Source organism: Pteronotus mesoamericanus, unplaced genomic scaffold (genome assembly GCF_021234165.1).
Source record: "Pteronotus mesoamericanus isolate MK-2021 breed Mesoamerican mustached bat unplaced genomic scaffold, CSHL_Meso_final contig_230, whole genome shotgun sequence".
NCBI classification, from domain to species: domain Eukaryota; kingdom Metazoa; phylum Chordata; class Mammalia; order Chiroptera; family Mormoopidae; genus Pteronotus; species Pteronotus mesoamericanus.
The window spans coordinates 1149704-1171478 of NW_026555096.1; the positions used below are offsets into that span (position 1 = coordinate 1149704).

At 45.5% G+C, this 21775-nt stretch overlaps 1 protein-coding gene across 1 annotated transcript in view; it reads left to right on the plus strand.

Moving 5' to 3' along the window:
- Positions 1-20248, plus strand: part of TMEM273 (transmembrane protein 273) — a 33099-nt gene extending 12851 nt beyond the window's left edge. The window contains exons 4-9 of the mRNA XM_054572390.1: positions 11955-12032; positions 12907-13032; positions 13922-13933; positions 14231-14261; positions 15516-15539; positions 20224-20248. Of these exons, the coding sequence (XP_054428365.1) occupies positions 11955-12032; positions 12907-13032; positions 13922-13933; positions 14231-14261; positions 15516-15539; positions 20224-20248 (296 nt within the window). The remainder of the gene's footprint in view (positions 1-11954; positions 12033-12906; positions 13033-13921; positions 13934-14230; positions 14262-15515; positions 15540-20223) is intronic.
- The last annotated feature ends 1527 nt before the right edge of the window (positions 20249-21775 follow it).

The window sequence follows — 21775 nt, forward strand, 5'->3', positions numbered from 1 at the left end:
GTGATAGACATCAAGTACTAAACCACACCCTGATCTCAGGACACTGTTGTCTCCAGCAGAGCTCTCAATATCCTCAGTCAGTTTACTTTGTCTCCCCACCTTTCAGGAGCTTCTTATTCTGCTTTTTAATATAATAATAAGGGTTTTAGCTATACTTAGTGAGAGGGTTAGAGAAAAGTAAGCTTATTCCAATCTTCCTCTAAATGAATTGTTAACAGCCTGGGGGCATGGGTGATTTGGGGAGTGTTCTTTGGGGACAGGTTTGGGCTACCTAATATTTCTTAGACATACATACTTGATCCTAAGGCTCCAGAAGGGGAGAAAATGCCCCATGAGGTGAAGGACGGAGGAGGAACTTGGTCAGAGTACCTACCAGGAACTCCCTGTGGTCCTCACACCCTGGATAGAGCCACGGCTGAGAGGCCTGTAAAGAATTCTCACTCACTTCCAAATTAGACCACATGTGCTTCTTTAAAGTCACTATAAGCATTTCTGTCACACCAAGACCCTCATTAATACACCAGAATTGCTTGAACTGCTTCTTTTATTAAATTTGATTTCACAAAATAATAAGCTAATCGTTCTCAGTAAGATGAACAAGGTTCACTCTCCCCTGCTTGTCTGAATGAAACAGATGAGCAGCTAGGGAATCTCTGTCTAGAACTTACCTGTTCCCAGCTCAGAGACCTGGGTGAGCCGGTACAAACCCTCGGACCACATTTTTAAGGAGTCGGTGTCCAGGGGTAGTGGTGAAGGGTCTAGAGCTGGGGGCTATCCAACAGGATTGGGATACATGGATACAGAGGCTTCCTCCTACCTTAAGCAAATACTGATTTTCACAAGGTGTTTCTGAGACACAGAAATAAGTGAGTCAAGCCCCAAGCTGAAAGAGTTGCAGGAGGACAGTTGCAATGTGGCACTTAACACACCTGTTAAGTGCTTAGATGAATGAAACACAGAAAGAAACAGAGGAGTCCTTAATCCAAATTAAGGTATCTGGGAGGGCTTCCACCCAGAAGAGAAAGAGAAATTTTGTTAAGATTGAACTGATTATACCTCTGCCTACTTGCAATCCTTCAGCAGCTTCCTGCCGCTGCCAGGACAGACCAAAGTGTTTACTTTGTACACAGGTTCCCCCAGCCTGTCAAGTGGCCTACTTAGTGTTCCAGCTCCCCAACTCCACCAATCTCCAAATTCTTGTCCAAACTCAAGACCTCTTCATGTCATGTCCCCTGTGTGTAATATGTGCTGCCTTTTGCCAGGGCCCCAGAGATGCTACCTGACAGTGCTCCTCACAATATTAGTAGCAGCTCTATTCTCATGCATGTTTGTTTGGAGTCTTGTTCCCCCGGTATTGTTGTCTCTGTTGGCAGGAATCTGGTCTTGCTAAGCCACCGCTTCAGCAATATCCAGTAACTGGACTTGTTTGTGAGTTGATTAGTGCACAAAGGGGAACCTCAGCCTCCAGAAGCCAGTCTGCAGGAGCAAATCTAGTTGGGACAGAAGAGATGGAGGTGAGGGAAGCATGGAGTAGAGGTGAATGGGACATGGGGCTGAGAGGTAGCAAGAGCTAGTGGAGGAGGGCTTGGTGAGCCATGTGGAGGAGGGTAGGTCTTACCTTGAAGGGCCATTAAGCAGCTGTGGATGGAGGCTCCCCAGCTGCAAGTAGAAGGGTAGCCAGCACCAAGGAGGTTTTGTAGGTAGAAGGCAGGCTAAATTTGCTGAAGGCCATGCCAACAGGGCCTATGCTGGCTTCTGAGGCTGGAGGGCATAGCTCCCTCCAGCTATCCCATTGGAAGCAGCATGTGTCCTGAGGTCCAGGGATGTGGCTGAGATGTCTGTCACAGTGTCTGGCCAGCCCCATCCTCAGCCCCACAGAAGACAGTGTTGAACAGGGCAGTTAAGCTGACCCAAGGAAGGCTCTGGAGACACTCAGAGAGGGTCTCTGAGGTGACCTCGGTGGACAAAGAACAGACTCTTTCTTAAACATCAGATGAGTCACACATGACACATCATGAAACTGCAGTCAGCTTGCAGCCACAGTCTGCCTCATGTGCTGGCATGAGATACCTATATGGAGCGAGGCTAACCCAGGTTCAAACCCCAGAGTCCTCCGATTCAGGTATGTGATCCTGAGAGGGCACATTGTCTGCTGGTGAAATGTGGATTCTGGTCCCCAGCAGAGAGCCACTGTCCCTGCCCTGCCCTGCCCTTCGAGGCCTCCATATCACACACACACACTTCCAAACACGAAGATGTTTTTTCTTGTGGGTCTTGCCAGAAAACCTTTAAGGAGTTCAGGAACTGCACCAGCACATGGGTATAAGAAAAAGGGACTTGCATGTGTACTGGGCAGCTGAACATGAGAATGGTGTCTCCCGGAAAGAGAACCACCGTCTGCTCGGGGCCAAGGAAATGAGAGTGAGTGAAGAAGAGCTGTCATTTCAATGATCCACAAGCATTCCTAGGCGGACCCATTTTCCAGGTAAGTAGTTGTTGGGTAAGAGGGCCTGCTGGTAGTCTGACTGGGCCAGGTCCCATTCCCAATTTTGGAGGGCCTATTCATTCCAGGAGGCCCAGCTAGACCCAGTGTCCTCCTGCTCTGTCCAGGAGACCCTGCCAGTTCTTGAGGCTTTGGCAGAGCTGAGCTTCTCCTTGAGAAATGTGACCCTAGAGTGTGGACTGCAGGACCCCAGGAGGGCAGTGAGCAGGGCCCTGTGTATGGTTTGATTTACAACTTTTAAATATTTAGACATGTGGCATGCCCTGGGCTCTGCAACTGTTAGAAACTGCCTTAGAGCAGGTAACTACGATGGGAACACCAGGTATACCCTGGCCTACAGTAGAGCTCAGAGAACCTCTCCTGGTAGATGAAGGCAGTGGCTCTGAGTTGCCAAAGTCTAGGGCTCTTGTGTTGGCTCATGTCGCTGCTTCCTCTGCAACATCATAGTCTCTTCTTTGTGGGCCATGCCAGCTGTCTTCTCACAGCCCCGCCCCTGGGCACATGCTTCTTGCCAGGCCCGGCAGGGGTGGGGGACCACTGAACGAAGGTTCCCAGAGGCTGAATAGCACAGTATGAATATTGCATGAATAATAATAACCCCACCACTTAGCGGTTATGCACTGCCTTCCCCCATCCACAATGCTTCAGCAGCATTAATTAGCTATTCTGCACTGTTTCCAGCATCCCTGTCCCTGCTCCCTCTGCAAAGTCTCGCTCTTGAAAACAGGCCTTTTCTGGTCTAAAGCCCTGATGTTAGGTGGCTGGGTAGCCCCCTCCTGGAATCATGCAGCTTTGCAGAGGCCTCTGCTTGGCTCTGCAGCTTGTCCCAACATTGGAGACCTGAGCCCTTGATAAGGAGGCCTATCTCTTTTCTGATATAACCACCTCCTGAGAGTTGCCCTCTGGTATGCTCTGCTCTCCAGATCTCCTATGACCCCAGGAAATCCTAGGACACCATTTCAAGCAGGTGTGTGAGTGCTTGTGGAGGTCACCTGAATCCGTGCCCATATACATTTAGGGGGTTCACAGCCACACTGTGTGTGTGGCTGGGCAGGCTTCTTGTGATCAGCCCATTGCAGAGGGGCCGCAGAGATGGGGGCCGCAGAGATAGAAGCCACATCACATCTGGCTGGACAGTAGCAGATGAGAACTCAGATGTTCTGATTGCAAGATTCAGTCCTTCCCACCCACAGTGGGCTCATAGGAAGGTTTCATGTCCCCACAGATATAATCAAGATGAAGCAGGGTTATCTGTGTGTTCTGCTGTCGGCCTGCTGATCCAGTGATCCCTGTACTACCTCCCCTCCCACCAAGGCAGTCTCAAGCTTCCACACCTCTGCCTCCTTCGAGTGCTTAGCAGCTCTCTGGACAGGTTTGACATGTGAGCTCTTCTGCCAGGTGTGACAACATTTGCATGTCACTACCTCCTGGTCCTAGCCAACAGGGACCTGGAACACTGTGCACACCCCCTTTTGGGAACACTCCCCGAGTCTGGAGTGCTCTGATTCCACCTGAAGCTGAAGCCAGCTCCCTGCCCCAAGTCCCTCCATTATCCTGGGAAAGTATTGATCAGTTTGGCTTCTATAGCTGAGTATTTTAATTCTAGGGTGTGAATCTTTAAGAATTAATTAGCAAAGATTGTTCAGGAAAAACAAAGTAGGCACACGTTTTGATACTGTCTGGTCACCCACCATTAATGTTTTCATATTAATTATGATGCTATTTCTGGAAGCTGGAGGCATTTCCACTTATGTTTCATAACCTCAGCTCAGCCTCTCTATCTTCCTGGTGGCTCTCTCTAGCTTCCTGTGTTCAGTTCCTCCCCAGAGTGGCCATTTCCTGACTGGCAGTCCCCTTTCTTCTCTGAAAAGCCCCGAGAGCCTCAATTTACCCGTGTCCCCTAGCTTCTCTGACCCACTGAGCTACTTTCTTTATTCTGAAGCCCTAGTGTTCCCTCAGGCCTCCTGGCCTCTACCTGGGTACCTATACTGCCTGTCTCCATTCTCATCCTTCCCTCACTGTTTTCACCAGATTCTAGTTATCCTTTTATTTTTAATTTAAATAATACTCCAGATGACCTTCTCTGACTCCCTCAGGCTGGGTTATGTCCCCCTTGGCCCTCCTCATAATGACTATGTACTTCAATGTGTTAACAGGGGTCCCATGCATGGCATTCCTTACTAGCTGCCCATCTTCTGGACATTCCAGCCACTGCTGGCCAGGGCCAGGTAGCATGGAGAAAGATGGAGAGGATGTGCTCTGGCTGATTCAGTGTGCCCTCTTCGCCCTGGGTGGGGATCCATGGCAACCAAGGACGTGTCCCAAGACCCCCATGTTCCTCTTGGAGCATCTCTGCTGTGCTCTCCTCTCTCCTTTGTTTTCTACCTCTCAAAACTGTACAGCTCTGGCAGTTTCTGTGGGTTCTGCCTCAAGTCTAGGTGTTTTTAAAAGAAGAAAGGAACACCAGTGGTTGACTGGGGATCTGGTTGTTTGAAGTTTGGCAGTTGCAGTCTCTTTAATGAAACTGGAAGAGGATATTGAGAAAGAACAACTGCAGGTTGTTTCTATGCTTGCAAAGAGGGAGGCTGTGGTTTCTGCAAGTCCTAGCTGAGTCAAAGGGAGACTCTAGACCTCAGTGCAAACCCAGCAGCTGCTGGGAGCAGGAGCTCTGCAGAACCTAGGCCTGCTTAGCATTCTGCCCTGGAGTAGATTATAGTCTCCCTTCCACATTTGGACTTTGTATACTCAGTTTTCCACATCAAAGAGCCCAATGGAGCATAGGGGTGGACAGGGCCTCTGACATTGCTTTTCTGAGAGGTGGACCCATCCATGAGCTCTGAGGAAGAAACAGGGCTGTCAGCACTCACAGCACCCAAACCAGCACAAATGAGAGAAACAGTCCTTGTGCTCCTCTGAGACCAACCCCACATCCCAGGTCAGCTTAGGTTATGGAGAAGATAAGAACAAATGAGCAGAAAGAAAGGAATTATCTTGGTGAGAGTGCTTTCTATATGTCAGAGTCTTACATCCCCATTTTCAGATGAAAAAAGTGAGGCCCAGGATTAAACCATGGCATGAAGCATAATTGGACTGTCCCTTTTTACTCTGCACTCCAATTCCCTTCCCAGTTCTCACTCCCATTGGGGTTCTGGTGGTGGTGCTTAGTCTGTGGCCTCAAGCGGAGAAGACAGAGGCATCCACAGCAGTGGCAGTCATGAGTGTTCCATGTGTGTTCCACACGGTTACATGGGCATTAATGTGTGTCCCACGCAGTTGCATGGGTGCTCCATGTGTTTGCATGGGTGTTCTATGTGCGTTCTATGTGGTTGCATGGGTGTGTTGTGTGTGTTCCACACAGTTGTGTGAGTGTTCCATGTGTGTTCCACATGATTGCATGAGTATTGTATGAGTGCTTCCACTCAGAGTTTCAGGAGAAATGTTGTCACTCAATTCATTTCTTTGTGGCTAAACTTTACTTCCCTCCTGAGCTCCTTTATCTCTCTATACTAAAACCTTGATTTTATCACTTCAAACCACTTCTGGTGTAATGCTCAGTTGTTTAGGGGTAAACTTTAGATCAATTCAGGGTTCTTCCCTTCCACCTTCTCCTTGCACCTCTCAAGAGGAGAAACTAAGTTCCAAGGAGTCTCACATGTCATCCTGGTCCCGGGAGAAACGGTTCACCCTGGGCTCTCTAGAGCCACAAAATACATTATGGGGCAGTGCAAATGGACAGGGACAAATGTGTAAAGAGGTGGTAGGGGTGATTCTGGACCAACAGAGAGCAAGGGGGTTTTTAGAGGAGACTGCTCTGTAATGAGTCTTCAAGGATAGGTAAGAGCTTTCCACAAGGACAAGGAAGGTTTTGCATCAAAGAGAGCAGCACATACAAAGGCATGGAGGAGCATGAGTTGCTTACCTTGCAGATCCTAGTCAGATTATTGGGGCTTTGCTCTGAGCTCCTTTTTTACAGCCAACATTTTCTCTCCCATTCTTGCCTTGCCTACCTGATTTCTACCTGATAACCTATGAAGGACCTGCCTTCTAAGTCATCAGTGCTCTTCAGATTGCAGATGACTGCTGCTTGGCTCAGATAAAATTAAGATAAAGGTGTTTTCTTACTGAGGCAACTGAAAAGTCAAGAAGAGGTTGTTAGTGTGGTCAGTGACATGGGCTGTGAAAGAATTCACAAACAAGAGAAAATGCAGAGAGCAAAGTTTTATTTTTGCTTTCCCAAGAGAGGTAAAGGGCTAGGTGTAGAGAAATGTACAACCCCTGAGGGGTAGGGGCTGTGAGCTTTTGTGAGTTATTGGATCCAAAAAGGGGAAGAAGGTTGTAGCTGGGTAGTCATGGCAATTAGTTGTAAATCAGGAGGTTTCAGGTCAATAGTGCAGGCTTCAGTTTGTTTTGCTGTTATCTCTGGGTTCAGGGTCCGGGTGCTCCGGTTTGGTATGTCCTGTTTGTATGAGTTTTAAAACACCTACATGAGGGAATGATTTTAGTAATCTTCCCAGTCCTGAGAACAGAGGCTCAGAGAAACAACAGTTAATTATGCCCGACAGACTTAAGAAAAGAGAGAGCGCTAGCACTGGTAAAAAGAACCTGAAAGGCCCTTTTCTGTCCTTTCATAGGTGTTTTAGGCACAGCTGCATTCAGGAGCATAAAAACTATCTTTAGGACTTGGTCTCAGCCTGACCTTCTTCTGGGAATGCTTCCCTCCACCCAGGGGGCCTATCTCCATGCACTGGGCCTCCCTCAGCTCCACAATTTCCAATTTTATAAAACACTTCTGGTTCTCAATATTTTCCCTGAAGTCCCAGAGTTGAGTCTTACTGACTTGAATTGGATCACTTGCCTTGCCCCCTTGACCAACTATGGCTGACAGGAAGAAGGAATGTGTTAATTTCTTATATATGGGTCACAGGTCCATCCTGGAGACAGCCCTGAGGGACTCACATGCAGGTGACTCCCTAAAGGAAAATCTAAGCGCTGCCAGCAGCTGAGGGGTCAAGGGAGGTGGGCAAGCCACACACACAAGTGTATACCCCACATAGCCATTCAGATTTCCTTCAGCTTGTGGAGATCAAGGTTTGCAAGGTGCTGGACATCACCAATGACATGCCGATCTTTTCTTTAGTGTAAACCTGGTCTTTCCTGTCATCCTATGGGCTCCTTCATGGGAGACAGGGGTCTTGAGTTGCTCTTGGGGTCCCCCTGGGGACCAGGGCCTTTCAGAGCACACTTCAGGTACTTCATTTCTGTGTGTGAACTCTGTTAGAAGATGATGGATGCCTCTCCTAGATATTTGAAACTTTTTCCTCTAGCTGAGATTGTTGGAATTCATGAAATTTAAAATTAGAAGCCATTCTGCAATATTTAAGTTCCAAGATGAAAATGGCCATGCATCAGTTGACAAACACTCAGGGTAGCCTTTCCCTATTTTTAGTTCAGATACATATAGAACGACATCTGAGTGCCGTGTACTCCCACTGCCCTACGTTGGAACCACATAGCCTGATTGTGCCCAAATAAGGGTGCTGAAGACTTCCAGCTCCCACTAAGTGTGGGCCCAACAGATGCGTATAACATGGGAGGTCTGAATGTCAGGAATGGGCTCTCAGAGGGTCAGATTTCAGCTGAGACAGGCCAAAGACACATTGTACCTTCAGCTCACTCTCCCAAAGAGTCCTGCCTGCTGCTCTCCTCTGCTCTCTATCCTAGGGGCACCGGATCCAGGGAGCTGCCTAGCCGTAGGGACATTTACTCTTGCAGGAAGCTCTTTCCTGCTGGGAAACCACTTGCAGAAAGCAGGTTGCACACTGTACGATTGAGGTACAGAGAGGGGCTGGCAAGGGAGGTAGAGTATCATGTCATCTGACAACAGAATGTCCACATGGGCATGAGAGGCAAGCAGAGACCCTAGACTCAGAGGTGTAAGTGCCTTGTGCACCTTAGAAAAAGAAACCAGCTTCTGGACAGGTATAGCCTCCAACATGTGCTTAGTGAGAGCTCCTAGGTTCAGGGACCAACCTGGATACATGCAGACACTGTGTGGGTGAAGCCACCCTGGAACCTTAGCAGGCCCATCTTGAGGCAACCCCCAGCTCTCTGCTCTAGGCAGGAGCAATGGCAGCACTCAGGGGCTTCTGCTCCTGCTCTCTACACCCAGCTCAGCATGGATAGTCCAAGGAGAGCCAGCAGTGAAGTCAGATTTGGCCAGCACTGTGCCAACTACTGCCCTGTGCATCTACCTCTAGCAGAGTCCCTGGAAGCCAGCCTTGGGACAGCGGATCCTGCTCAGCCCATTTCAACTTTCCCCTGGGTTTGAGAGCCTGTCTTCTGAATACAAAGCTCTGCCCTGCTCTGTTTGCAAGAGAACCCAGAGAATTCCAAGTGCAGTGGTTTCTGGCTTTTTCCTGGGTCTCTCACAGATTTGAACCTGGGAGCACTTAGAGTCCTCTGGTTGTGCTCACAGAACAGCCCTGCCAGGACCACCCATCCTCCAGCCACTTTGCAGAGCCAAGGAAAAGCAGCACCTGGGGGCTTTCAGGAGATCTATGGCCCAGGAAGGAATCCACAGCTCATGATCTTGGCAAGATGCAGGGGTAGGGTGGTTGGGCTGGTGTGTTCATAAGGGATCCTCATCCAAGGGCTTAGTAGAGCTCAAGGCAGAGAGGCAGAGTATAGGGAAGAGGCTGGGTTGTATGGAGGTACTTCCCTCTCCTAGAAGGGAAAAACCTGCCACTGCTTCCAAGTAGCCATGGGCTAGCTAGCAGGGATTCCTGGGAGAGGATGTGTCCTGTTTGAGTGCACAGGGTGATCTTACACCAGGTTTTGTTTGCCTGCGGCTGTCAGAGCAGAGGTCCCATGGACTCCCTCCTGAGGATCACTCATTCCTCAGTCTCTGACCCTGGACCTGAAGCAGCTGAGCCTGGAGAGCCATTTTGGGGTCAGGAATACGGGTGGACACAGGATGGAGCACAGATGGTGATGATTTAGGGCCCTGACCCTGAGTTGGGGAAGGAGTCGGACTGCACTGAGCCCCTGCCATGGACTCCCGGCCAGAGAGAGACAGGAGCTGAGAGTTTAGGACTATTATTTGGTGGGCAAGGCTGAGGAAGGATGCTGGGCAGCAAGCCCTTATTTGACTAGATATTTTTTTTCCCCTCTTCCTTTCTTGACCTTTCTGATAGCAGGCTGAGCTTCTTTGGCACTGCCCGTGTATATGCCTGTGTGTGCATGCTTCCTGGAGTATCTTTATGTGTTTCTCTCTCTAGCTCTCTGGTTCTTTTTGTCTCACTTACTCTGTTCTGTATCCTTTCTTCTTTCTCTGTCCAAGTTTCATCTTGAGCTTGTATGAAGTTTTATGCTGCATCTTTCATATGGAGAGTGATGGTGAAGACCAGGAAAGGTGTGTATGTGCTTGTGAGGGGGCATGGGAAAGTCTGTCTCTTAGTGAGCCTGGACCACTCACCAATACCCTGCCTTTGGTCCAGTGGAGGCAGAGCACAGCCAGGCTGGTGCTGGGAAAGGAGATAGGGTGGACATGCAGCACATACAGCTCTGATCTTGGGCAGTGGTCTGCAGGTCAGCTCCCAGCCATGGCCACTTGGTTTAGTAAACTCAGTTTGGCTATGTGCAAAATACAAGGCTTTGTTCCATTGGTTTTCATCCTTGCTGGAGCAGCAGGATTAATGTAAAGAATTATGTAAAGAAACAAGAAAGCTCAGTGGGGGTTTCAGAGAAATGGCAAAACCAGGGTCATGTGGTACACAGGAATGTCTACAGTGTGTGTGTAAGTGGACAGGCCCCATAGGTTTGGGGGGCAGTGTGGCAAGCCTTCTCAAGCACTGAGGAGTCACTAAATTTCCAAGCAGATTTGTGAATAGAATTAGCTGTGTACTCTTACTTCAGAATCCCCCAGCTTTATTCACTTACCAAGTGAGGCCACCAGACAAATCCTAAACTTTATTATGATGGTCCCTTCCCCACTAAAATCACATAAAGTGAAGATGATGCCTTCTGTGGCGTGTCAACCCAGCACATCTCCCTGGGCAGCACTGAGCATGATAAGCACAGGTGGTCAGCTCTGGTTTAGGGAACAAGTGCCTCAGCCATTGTTCAACCTCCAGGAGGTCAGGAGTAGGGAAGCAAACGTCTCTTCAAACTAAGCTTGGGATGATCTGGTTCCTCCCAACAAAGTCACCTGCCCCCTTTAAGGAGGAGCAAGGTTTATTGTACTTTTTGCTTCCGACTTTGCTTGAAAGCTTGAACCTGAGTATCAGGATTGGGCCTCACCATCCACTCACTCCCTGCCTAAGCCCCTTCAGCCCTTGGCCTTAATGTTTTGGCATCATTCTTTTAGCTCCCTGGGACTTGTGTTTGGAAGGCCTCTCTGGAGTTCAGACCTGGGCCCTGACACTTTCTACTTCTGGCTCTTGAGCACATCATTGCATTCTCAATGCCTCTGGTTCCTCATTCATCAGGTGACAATGATAATAGCATGTATTTTACAGAGTTGTTGCCACAAGTATTAAATGTATTAATGCAAGTGCTGCACCAATACCTGCCTCAAAGTAAATGGTCAATTAATGTGTGCCTTCCTCTTGAAGCCCGCAGCCCTGCCTTAACTCTCCTAGGGTCTGTCTGCAGGGACTTCGGCTCCACCTGTGAGACACACCTCCTGTCTTAACTGTTCAAGCCCTGGTTAGAAGAGTGAGATATCCCTGCAACATGCTCTGTTTCATTCATTCATTCATTCATTCACTCATCAAATATGTATCAGTATCTCCTATGTGCCAGGCACTGTGTCAAACGTTGCGGGTAGAACACCCCACAGGGCAGTGCACAGACCAGTGGGAGACCAGCCAGAAGATGCGGTCAGTGGGTTAATAGCTAAGAAGCTCTTAGAAGGGCATCTGGCACACAGCTGTGCTATGTAAGTTGTTCAATAAATGATGTGGTCAGCTGTGATAGGTGAGTACTGTTGCTGTGGAGCACACAGGGGGTTGGCTTAGCCAGGTGGAAGTTACATGGAACTGAGACAAGATACAGGAATAAAAGAGAGAAGGTGGGTCTGGGCAGAGGGCCAAGGGGCAGCAGATCTCTGGCTTGTGCAAGAAACTAGAAGCAGTTCAATCTGACTGGAATGGGGGCTCATGGGAGAGATGGAGGTGGCTGAAGAAGCAGGCAAGGTCAGAGTGTGGGTCTGGGAAACCATGTCAAAGAGATGGCTTTACTGAACTCAACAGAGCCTTCTCTTCTTGTCTGGGTTTTGAGGAGGGCTCCAACATCCCAGCAAGGCTCCAAAACATTCTGTGGCAACCTAAACATTCTCTGCACTCCTAAGGCTGATGGCCAAGCAGGAGGGGCATGTATGGCAGAGCTTTCCCAGAGGTATGGGAGGGGTTCTTGGGGACAGGGCCTTGGCCAACAGTTCTATTTTAACCAGATTCCGGGTTTTCTTTCCTTGCAGATGTTGGAGGAGCTCGAGTGTTGGCAACGGGCAAGTCTGCTGGGGTTGAAGCTGGTAGGTCAGTGTCCAGTTGATTCTGCATGGGAGGCAAGGGGCAAGAAAAAGGCACTCCAAAAGGCCAGTCATCACAGAATAAGGAAGGGAAGCACTCACCTCTAGGCCTTCCCTTTATCCCGGGGTTACTGTCCTGTCCAAGAGCCTGTCCTCAAAGGAAATGTGAGTCTTCAGGGCCACTTTTGTCCACACTTGGTGAGATGAGAAGCTCCAGCACCCAGAGTGCCCTGCACTGTGTCCTTGATCCCCAGACATCAGCCTCTGCCATGCTCTGTGCCCTTACCCACTCTCTGTGACCTCACCCATTCTCTCTCCTTGCCTGCACAGTCCCAGCTCTTTTCCACCTCAGAGCTCATCTAGAAGGGCAAGGTGCAATCTGCATTGTAAGCTCCTCTGGGATAGCTGCTGACTCCATGTCAGCCAGCCCAACCCTGTCCCCTGGCATTGGAGTGAGCCCTATAGTCCCCATCTGACTCCAAGTTCCCCAAGATGGAGCAGATCTCATTACTTTGCCTTCAGCGCTTATCGCATAGCTGAAAATTAACACATATTTGATAACAAGAATTCATGAAAGTATATGTGGGGAAGAGATATAGGAGTCCAGAAAAGTGGACAATGAGCTATGTGGAAGTGAGTTCCATAACTGAAGGGCAGAGTTCCAGGAAGAGAGGAGGGAGTGTGGTAAAGGAGCAGGGGTGCAAATGTTCCCTCTGAAGAGTGGAAAATTACATTGGCCTCAAAGGGTCCAAGTGTAGAATTTTATGGTCCACATGCATGATTTTAGACTTCATCCAGAATGGAAAGGGAGCAATAGAAGACCTTTGCAAGGTAGAGATCCACTGAAGCCATTGTTCAATTCCTCTTTGCACTTCAGATATCAAATACGCCATCATTGGGATGGCCCTTGGTGTTGCCATATTAGCTGGCTTCCTGGCCCTGAAGATCTGCATGATCAAGAAGCACTTGTTTGATATTGATTCCTCAGACCTGAGATTCAATGGTAAGCAAACAGTGACACTCAGCCCAGGCTCTGTCTCTGACAAGGACATGTTCCTGACAGCTGCCCAGCACAAGGCACTGAGAGCCACTCTAGAACACTTGGTAGGGAAAGAATAAAAAACCATGAGCCAAAAAGAAATACAGTAACTGCCCACCCCCATCCCATGTCTCTGTCTCTCTATCTCTCTGCTTTTTCTATTTAGTTGCTTCTGATGTTCATAAGAATCAGGTTTCCTGGAGAAGGGTGAGAAAGATAAAATTGATCCCTGGAGGTAATGAGGCTTGTCCTACCATGGGTGTGGGGGTGTGGAAGGTGCTGCCAGCACAGATCATGTGGACCAAATTGCATTTTTAAAAATAAATTGGGAAAGTCCTATTGATCCAAGGAGAATTGGGCTTTCATGAACCCCGCATGGTTCTCAGTGTCCCATGGCATCTTCAGGGTGGCATATCGCACACAAGATGCTAAGCTGCCTGTTTGTCAGTTTTGAGGTCAAAATGCAACAGTGATTCATACCCCTTTTTCTCAAGGTGGGACCTGCAAAAATGACCCCCATATAAAGCATAATGGAATGATGATACAGTTTTCCATGACGTTTTGCTGAGAATGAGGAGGAAGGCACCTTACTGCATCTCTGGAAGATCTGATGATATCTGTGAAGATATGCAGAAGGCTTGGGTGGGGTGGTGTCTGGGCCAGGAGGAGGGGGAGCAGCAGCACTCGGAGGGCTTCCCGGGATGCTAGCATGTGCAAGGGCACGAGAGGCTTAATTAGTCATAACAGATTGTTTACCTTTGATTCTATATCCCTAATAACAAAGAAGGAGGGAGAGCAAGTAACTGCCTTATCACATAGCCAAGCACATGACAGACCTGAGGACAGAAGCTAGCAGGAGCTGCAAGTGGAGAAGAGGTGAGGAATGAGGCAGGAAGGGGTGTTCCAGGGAAGGCTCAGTCTCATCTGCATGCTAAACTAAGAGTTCTCATTGACAGGATCTGAATAGAGAAATGCAGACAGTGTTAAAGGTGGGGGCAGGGCACTTAGCCCAAGACCACCACCTCCAGTGGCCCCAGCCCAGGGCACCTTTCAGCCCTGCCTAAGTCTAGTTGGCTCTGACCCCATCCTCATTGCCTGGCACTGAGTGTGAGTTGCACACTGATCGCTGCTTCCCTCCTAATGCCCTGCTTTCTCTGTTTAGATTCCATTGCACTAAAGAGGACAAGCCCAAGGTAAGGTCACTGCTGCCGTACCTTTTCCCTACTGTTTTATCTATTCTCCTCCCCTCCTGTCATCCTAGCCTTTTCTCCACTCTGAAATGCTTCTTAGGGGACTAAGATGCACCCAATGGCCCCCTCCTCTCACTCTCTGCTCCTTTGGGCCAGTGGGTGGGAGTCATGAGAGGAGAGGGTACAGCATAAAGTATAGTAGCCAAAAGAGTTTGAGCTTGCCTCTATGTATCCTGGGCACGTGGCTACAGACTATGTGGCCAGTTCTGGCCCTTTGTCAGGATGATCGAGTGTCCAGATGGAAATTCTAGCGTAGTGGTCTTACTGTCACCCATGGGTAAGCAATGCTCCCCTGGCCAGCCAAACCACCCACACACTCTGAGAGGTACTCTCTGAGTTAAGGTACTTGGTTTTGGAAACTCCAGTGCCTCTGAAAGTCTCCAGAGCTTGTTGTAGACTTTGTTTCAGGGGTGTCTTAGTACTGGAATTCTCAAAAATGTAAGATTTCATAAACCCTGATTCTTAATTCTGGTGCGTGTATCTATGCATGTGGTGTACTAGCAGGATGAGCGGCTGGGAGAAGCTGTGATGATATATAACGAATGACTGACACACATATGTTTGTGTCTGTGAAGATGCTGCTATGAACAGAACAACACAAATGAGTAGTTGTTGTGGTTTTGTGTTGCTATGTATGATCGTGTCAGAGGAGCTTCAGTTTTGTGTGTCTGAATTCTGGATTATTCTGACACATCAGAGCCATAGGCAGCCATTTCCACAATCCAGGCAAGGTGGCTACTGTTGTCATTCAACAATAAACACTGTGAAAGTGGAGTACAGGAAAAGACGTGTGAAGAGAGCAGGAGGAAGACAGGTGGGAAGGGAAGGAAGAAATGAGAGACGGGGAGAGGTGGGTGGCTAGGCCTTATTGGCCAGCAGGACCTTCCCCCCAAGATATATTCCCTCACCAGGCATAGGGAACTGCTCTTGACATGGATCATATCAGAGCTCCTCTACAAATGCAAGGATTTTTGAAGAGAAGGGAGACACAATTCAAGTTTCTGAAACTAACTCTAGATGGGGTCAAGCTGGGTCAGGAAGAAGTTTAGACCCAAAAGAAAAGGCAAAGGATGAGCAAGTTGTTCTCTTGTAGCAAAACTTTGCATGTACTTTCTGTCATCTAGGAATAATTTCATAAAGTATTACGTGTGCTCATAAATAGGATAAATGATGTTTTCCCGTTCTTCTGTTTTGCAGGTTAATCCCCAACCTCTCTGAAAGGTGAGTCAGTTGTAAGAGTCATTAGTTATCCAAAGGAGGAGAGACAGTCTCTCCTCTGCAGTGGCTGGTGGTTCTCTTGTGTGCCCCCACGCAGAAGTGGAGGCAGCTGCTAGCAATGGGCCAAAAGTCCATGTGCAGGATGGATATGAGACCAGGAATCAGCATCTTCTTTAGACATTTGCAGAAAATCCTGGTAGGCAGTACTTTGGCAAGGTGTGAAATGAAACTGTGGGACATTTGCCCAATTAGAGGTTAGAAAATTGGGTTTTAACAGCAAGATAGTTAAATTTTTTTAATTTACCAAGATCTTGTCTTGACAGAGGCCAATCAAACAGTTAGCCAGTTTACTCCATTTGATGAAAAAAAATTTCATAACTTTTCTTTGTGCTATCAAGCTATCGGTTTGGCTAAGCATCTGCTTTTTTCCCCTATGGCAGCAATTTTCAATCTTGCTCATCTCGCGGCACACATAAACTAATTACTAAAATTCTGCTGCACACCAAAAAGTATATCATATTTTTTGCCAACCTGACAAAAAAATAGGTATAATTTTGCTTCATTCACACTGGACAGCTATTGTTGTGTTGGCTGTTGTCAATTTTTTATTTGGCAATCATAGGGAAGAGAGGTCAGTACCCCCGAATAAACAATCAGGTATTGCATGTCTTAAAAATTCCCGTGGAACACTGGGTGAAAATTGCTGTCCTATGACATTGTCATTTCTGAGGTAACTAAACCTGTTGTCTTGTATGATGTCCCATTTCTTGGATTTGTCTGATGGTGTCCTCTTGAATAAATTCAGATGGAGAATTTTGTCAAGGTGTTTCTTTTTTCTTGCATTGCACCAGGAAGCACGTGGTGTCAGGCTTTCTCGCTGACATAGAGGCTGTGTTTGATCACTTGGTCAAGAAAGTGACTGCTCATCTCTGCATTGTTGAGATAAAATTTCCCCTTTGTAACCAGTAATTAATCTGGGGGGTAGGGGTAAAACTTTGAGACCATGTGAACATCTTGACCCTCAACTATTCTTCACCCAATGATTTAATATCCCTTTATGATTTATATTTGAATCAGTTATTGCATTGGGAATTACAAAATATTGAGTTTCTAATTCCAGTATTCCTTCTCCATTTAATAGCTGACATTCTTCTAGAAAAAATACTTTTTCTTCCCCCACTTTTCTTCTTTTCCTTGTTGAATATTATTCCTATGAACTTAAATGCATTTTAATCCATCACCATCGTGAAATTTTTAATGTTCTAATTGCCCCAAGTTTGTCCAGTACAAGTCACTTCTTGGTGGTTTTTGACAGCACCCCATTACTCACTGAGCATTTCCTAGGCTTCAACACAACACAATATCCCAGGTTCACCTTGCATTGTTCCTGCTCAGACCTGGAATTATCCATTTTCCCTAGGTTCCTTGTTTTCTTCCATCCCTCCCTTTCTTCTTCTTCTCTCCCTTCCTCTCTCCCTCCTTGCTTCCTTTTCTTGATGTGAAATAGTTTTTAGAAACTAAAATCTGGGCACAATGTGTGCTCATAACTACTGGGGCATTATTGCTTCTACATCCCTCAAGGGACAGTCAGGAAATTTATATTAAAACCACAAACTCAATACCTTAATGTTCTTAAGCTTTTCTTATTCTGTATTTTTATTTGGCCTACTCCAAAGTGAAAACACTGTTTCTCAATTATATGAAGGTTTTTTTTGTTTGTTCTATCATATTATACATACAGAGTACTTCCAGGATTACAACAACAAACTTACTTAGTAACTTGAATATTTCTTTACAGTTCTTTTTGTTCTTAGAATTGAGCCTTCTCTGTGTGTAGAGCATTGTTTTTAAATTGAATTTATTTTCTTTGTGTGGTTATGCTATCAGTTTGATATAGTTAGAAACATTTGTTTCAGTCTGCTGTTTTCATGTGTTCTTTCATACTACTTAGTTTAATTTTACTTTTTGAGTATGTAAAACATGTATATAGTTTTTATGGTTCGGATAAAATATGTAAGTATGTAAACTCAGAGACAAATGTGTTCACTCCACCGTACTTTGAGCTAACGATCTTTCCAATAGTTTCTGCTTTATCCTTTCTGTGTTCATTTTAAAAAATATATTTAATTGAAAAATTTTACATATATACAATATTTTATAAAATTAAAGAAAAGTTTTTATATGCATATATGCACATAAATATAAATTTTTCCTAGTCCTTGTGTGGGTTTTCTGTTTTTAATCTGATCACTTGGCATTTATTGTAGAGTGTAGTATAAGATGGAGACTTAATTGTGTCTTTTCTCAAATGACAATCCAGTTATTTCAATATCGTTTTTAACCCCTGCTATTGTTCCCAGTGTTTTATTTGCCACCCTTATCATATTCTCAACTTCCATATGTCCTTGGACAGTTTCTAGACTTTATCTTGCTCTCTGATGGTACTGGAGGTTATTCAGGTGCTAATATAGGTTCTGTGGAGGCTTTGTGGGAGGGACTGGTCCTCCATTCATTGTGTTTCCTTTTTAGGGGCATACTCTGGCTCTTCTCTCCTAGCTATTCTTGCATATTTCCAGAACTTTAGAATCAATTTCAGAATCTATCTAGAGATACAGACATGTTGGTATTTTGGGAGGATTGCTTTGTATTCATGTATTCAATTGACGATGTCTTGGAAATATTAAGCAGTCATTCACAGAAAAGAGATTTATTTTTTACATGTCTGTTTTTGTGTGTCTCAGAAGAATTTTCAGAAATTTACTCTCATGGGTTTTTCACATTTCTCGTTAAGTTTACTTCTAAATATTTTGTGATTTTGTTGCTTTGTAAATGGAGTTATCTAGCTTGTCTCCTACTTGGTCATTGATTGTTTATGGATTTTTTTTTTTTGCATGTTAACAGTATAGCAGCTGCCTTCTTAAATTCTTTTATTGTTTGTGTTAGTTTTCTTCCTGATCTTTTACTTGCCACCTTTATCATGTTCTAAATTTTATGATATCATATCATCTGCCAAACTGTAGATCTTCCTTCCAATTCTTATACCTATAATAGTTTTTCCCTGTCTGATTGCATCAGCTAAGACCATCTATGCTAAACAATAGTAGAAACAGTGTGTAGACTTGTTTTGTGCCTGATCTTGGTGGGGAATACACTAGTGCTTTCTGTCAGGTAAGAAGCTGGCTTTAGGACTGCAGTATGTATATTTTATCACATTGAGAAAGTATTCATCAATTCTTATTTATTGATTTTTTAAAATCAGAAATGTGTGTTGGATTTGGACAAAAGACTTTTCAACATTAGCAGGCATTAACTTATCCTTGGCAGATATACCCTGGGAACATCCTAAGCAAATCAAGAGGTATAGTCAGGCACCTTTATTATTAGTTTTGTTTTGTTTTTCTTTTTTTTCTTTTTGGCCCATATAATTTTTTGTAGGATGTGGTGGAAGATTTAGGTTTAGGCAGCCACCATAATCTAACAGTCTCCAAAATACTCTTTCTCTTGATACACCATCCAGGTCTGCAGCCTAATTCACCTTTGAAGGTGCTCTTTGAATTCAAGATTTGTTAAAAGCAATAGAAGAGTAAACCTCTAGACCAACTTAAACTTGATCTTCTCCTGGCCCTATCATACTTTAAAAAAGAAGCACATTTAGGCGCTCTTTTGGAATCCCTTTCTCCACTTATTTTTCTTATTATCCTTGCTTGTTTCCAACCTGCTTGTTTTCCATGTCAACTCTGCTACCATTAAGCTGTGTAACCCCAACCTCAACCTGTGCTCTTGGTTTTCCACACATGGGTAGATAAGTTATGTGTTGTCCCTTTTATGGCCGTTGACTTGGCTTGTCCATTGATGTTTTACTCTGCTCTATCTCTCTGCTATTGCTGCACCTTCTCCCAAGAGGAGCTGTTAATTAAATATCAAGATGTTAAGAGTGAATATACACAATGGAATGGTATAAACAAGTATGCAGTGTAGGCACAAATATGTCATTCCATTATAACTATAGATGTTTATATGAAGCTGAAGTAAAGTGTTGGTGTGAGTTCAGCCTCAGCATGCAGCGTGCTGGTGAAGTCCTTAGCCGAGAGGACCCGCAGCAGGGTCTCTGCCATACTTTCAGCCCAAGCTCTCCTGTATTGAGATCTGGTTTGGTAACCTCATCTTTCTTCTCTGTTCCTGTTTTTTAATATATACCTATGCTGCCATCCTCCCTGTCAGAGCTGATACCCTAAGTACAGCAAAGTTTCACTTTCTTTAACAGTGTGTGATTCAAACTTGAAGGTATCAGTTTCCAGTTACAGTCCCATAGATCTGTCTACCTTGTTTCTCTTAGCATATGCCAAGATCTGGGCAAATTTTTCAAGTATACAAAGTGGCACTATTCCCTTAGGTGTGCCTGTTAACCTTGGGGAATGACTTCTTCCCTTTTTGTCATCAAAGTGCATGAAGTATTGTGGCATTTGTTTGGCAGGCAGATAACAACTTTCAGCTTGAACTCTACATTAAAAACTCCTCTTTACCTAGAAGCCAGTGGTCTTCAAGTTCTTTTCTATGTTGCATGAGGAAATGTCCTACCTTGCTAACATTTGCTGGTGAACTTTTTCACACCTGTTTAATTGTGTGTCATGGTTAGAGCATAGTCATTCTGTCAATAAGTCTCCCAGGTGGTTCTCTTCCTTTCCAGAGATGCACAAGTGATTGAACTCTAAGTGAGCAGCCACTCTGGAGGGGTTTGCAGTTGAGACAACTGCCCACTACAGTTTTGGAGATGTCTTGAATTTGAATATCAAAATCTGGTGATGGACCTTCACATGGAATTCAATATCCAGGGCAAATAACAGAATGAACAGAATCTATGGTGCTTCTGTCCTGAAGGAAAATATCACTTCTCTTCTGCAAGAAGCTTGCTCTATAGAAGGAGGCATGAGCACTTAATCCAGTAGTTAGGGTGAAGCCACTAAATTCTCACTGCCTATCCTGGTCCCCATGTCAGAGCTGTTATGCTTCTGTGATGGCATTGCTTCCACCACAGCAATGCTCATGGAATGAGAACCAAACTCAGAACACAGCCTCTTTAGCACCACCATCTTACAACAGGTAAGCAGCATTTTCCAGAACTGTTGGCTTCACCTTCATAGCTGCCAGAAGAGTCCACCTGTGAACATTTGGGAGTCCTGATACATGGAGGCCATGGGGTAGTCTCTATTCCTATAGATGAAACACTGATCTTCCATAGAAGAAATGACATGCTGAGCTAGAGTGAGAGGAGGGGGTCTCATAGCCATGGACTGGGCCTGCAGTTCTGCAGCTCTTAAAATGATGGGGCCAACAAAGGACTAAATGGGAAAGCAGATGCTGTGCCTTGTTGAAAGCTATACAAATGTAAGTGGGTATTGTTATGCTTATAGAATTATTTTGTGGTTATTATAACAATGTGTATACCTTGTCATGGAGAGGCATAGGAAATCTACATATTTTTAATATTCTCATAAACCTAAGGTTCTGTGGCACAGCCCCTGTTAACATTTCTCTGCCCTATTATATCAACCTTGTATTTATGGGGCTGCATTTGGAGTACTCTTTGCCTCTCCATTCAACAGAACCAGATGGTTATATGGACTGGTTCTCTTTGGGTTCAGTTATTCTCCTTGTGTGTAATGAACAATGAGCTATATTTCAAAACAAAGTGTTATGTTACAATAATTTGCCTGGATTCCCAGGGCATCTTTCATCTGACTTGATAATAATGCAGTTCATTAGCAGCCTTTGTTAACTGATAACCTAAAGCAGTAATGCAATACTCATAAGTAATTTTCTGTGTGTAAGATAGAATAAACCATCATGTAAGCTATCTGTTAATTGATTTGTTTCTTTTAGCAGCATTTTAATTAAGACATCTGGTTTGTGAATGGCAGAGACACTTGTGAACTGAAGGTAAATGCTTCTGGATTTTCAGTAATCATTTTATTTTCTATAGACACAACAGAACCATAGGGTTCTCTCCCCCACCCCCACATCATGACATATTTTCCTAGGACCACTTCTGGGCTCCCGTTTTGTTTGATCACCACACAGGTTCTCCTGTATGAAAAACAGAGAGAATTACAGTGAAGGTCAATGCTGTCTTCTTAGGTTATAAAGGCTAATATGCCCAGGATAAAAAAGAGGCTGGGGATGCTTTGCAATGGGTCTCCTTGGCTTATATACAAATTCAAGCTCAGTGACATCCTCGTGTT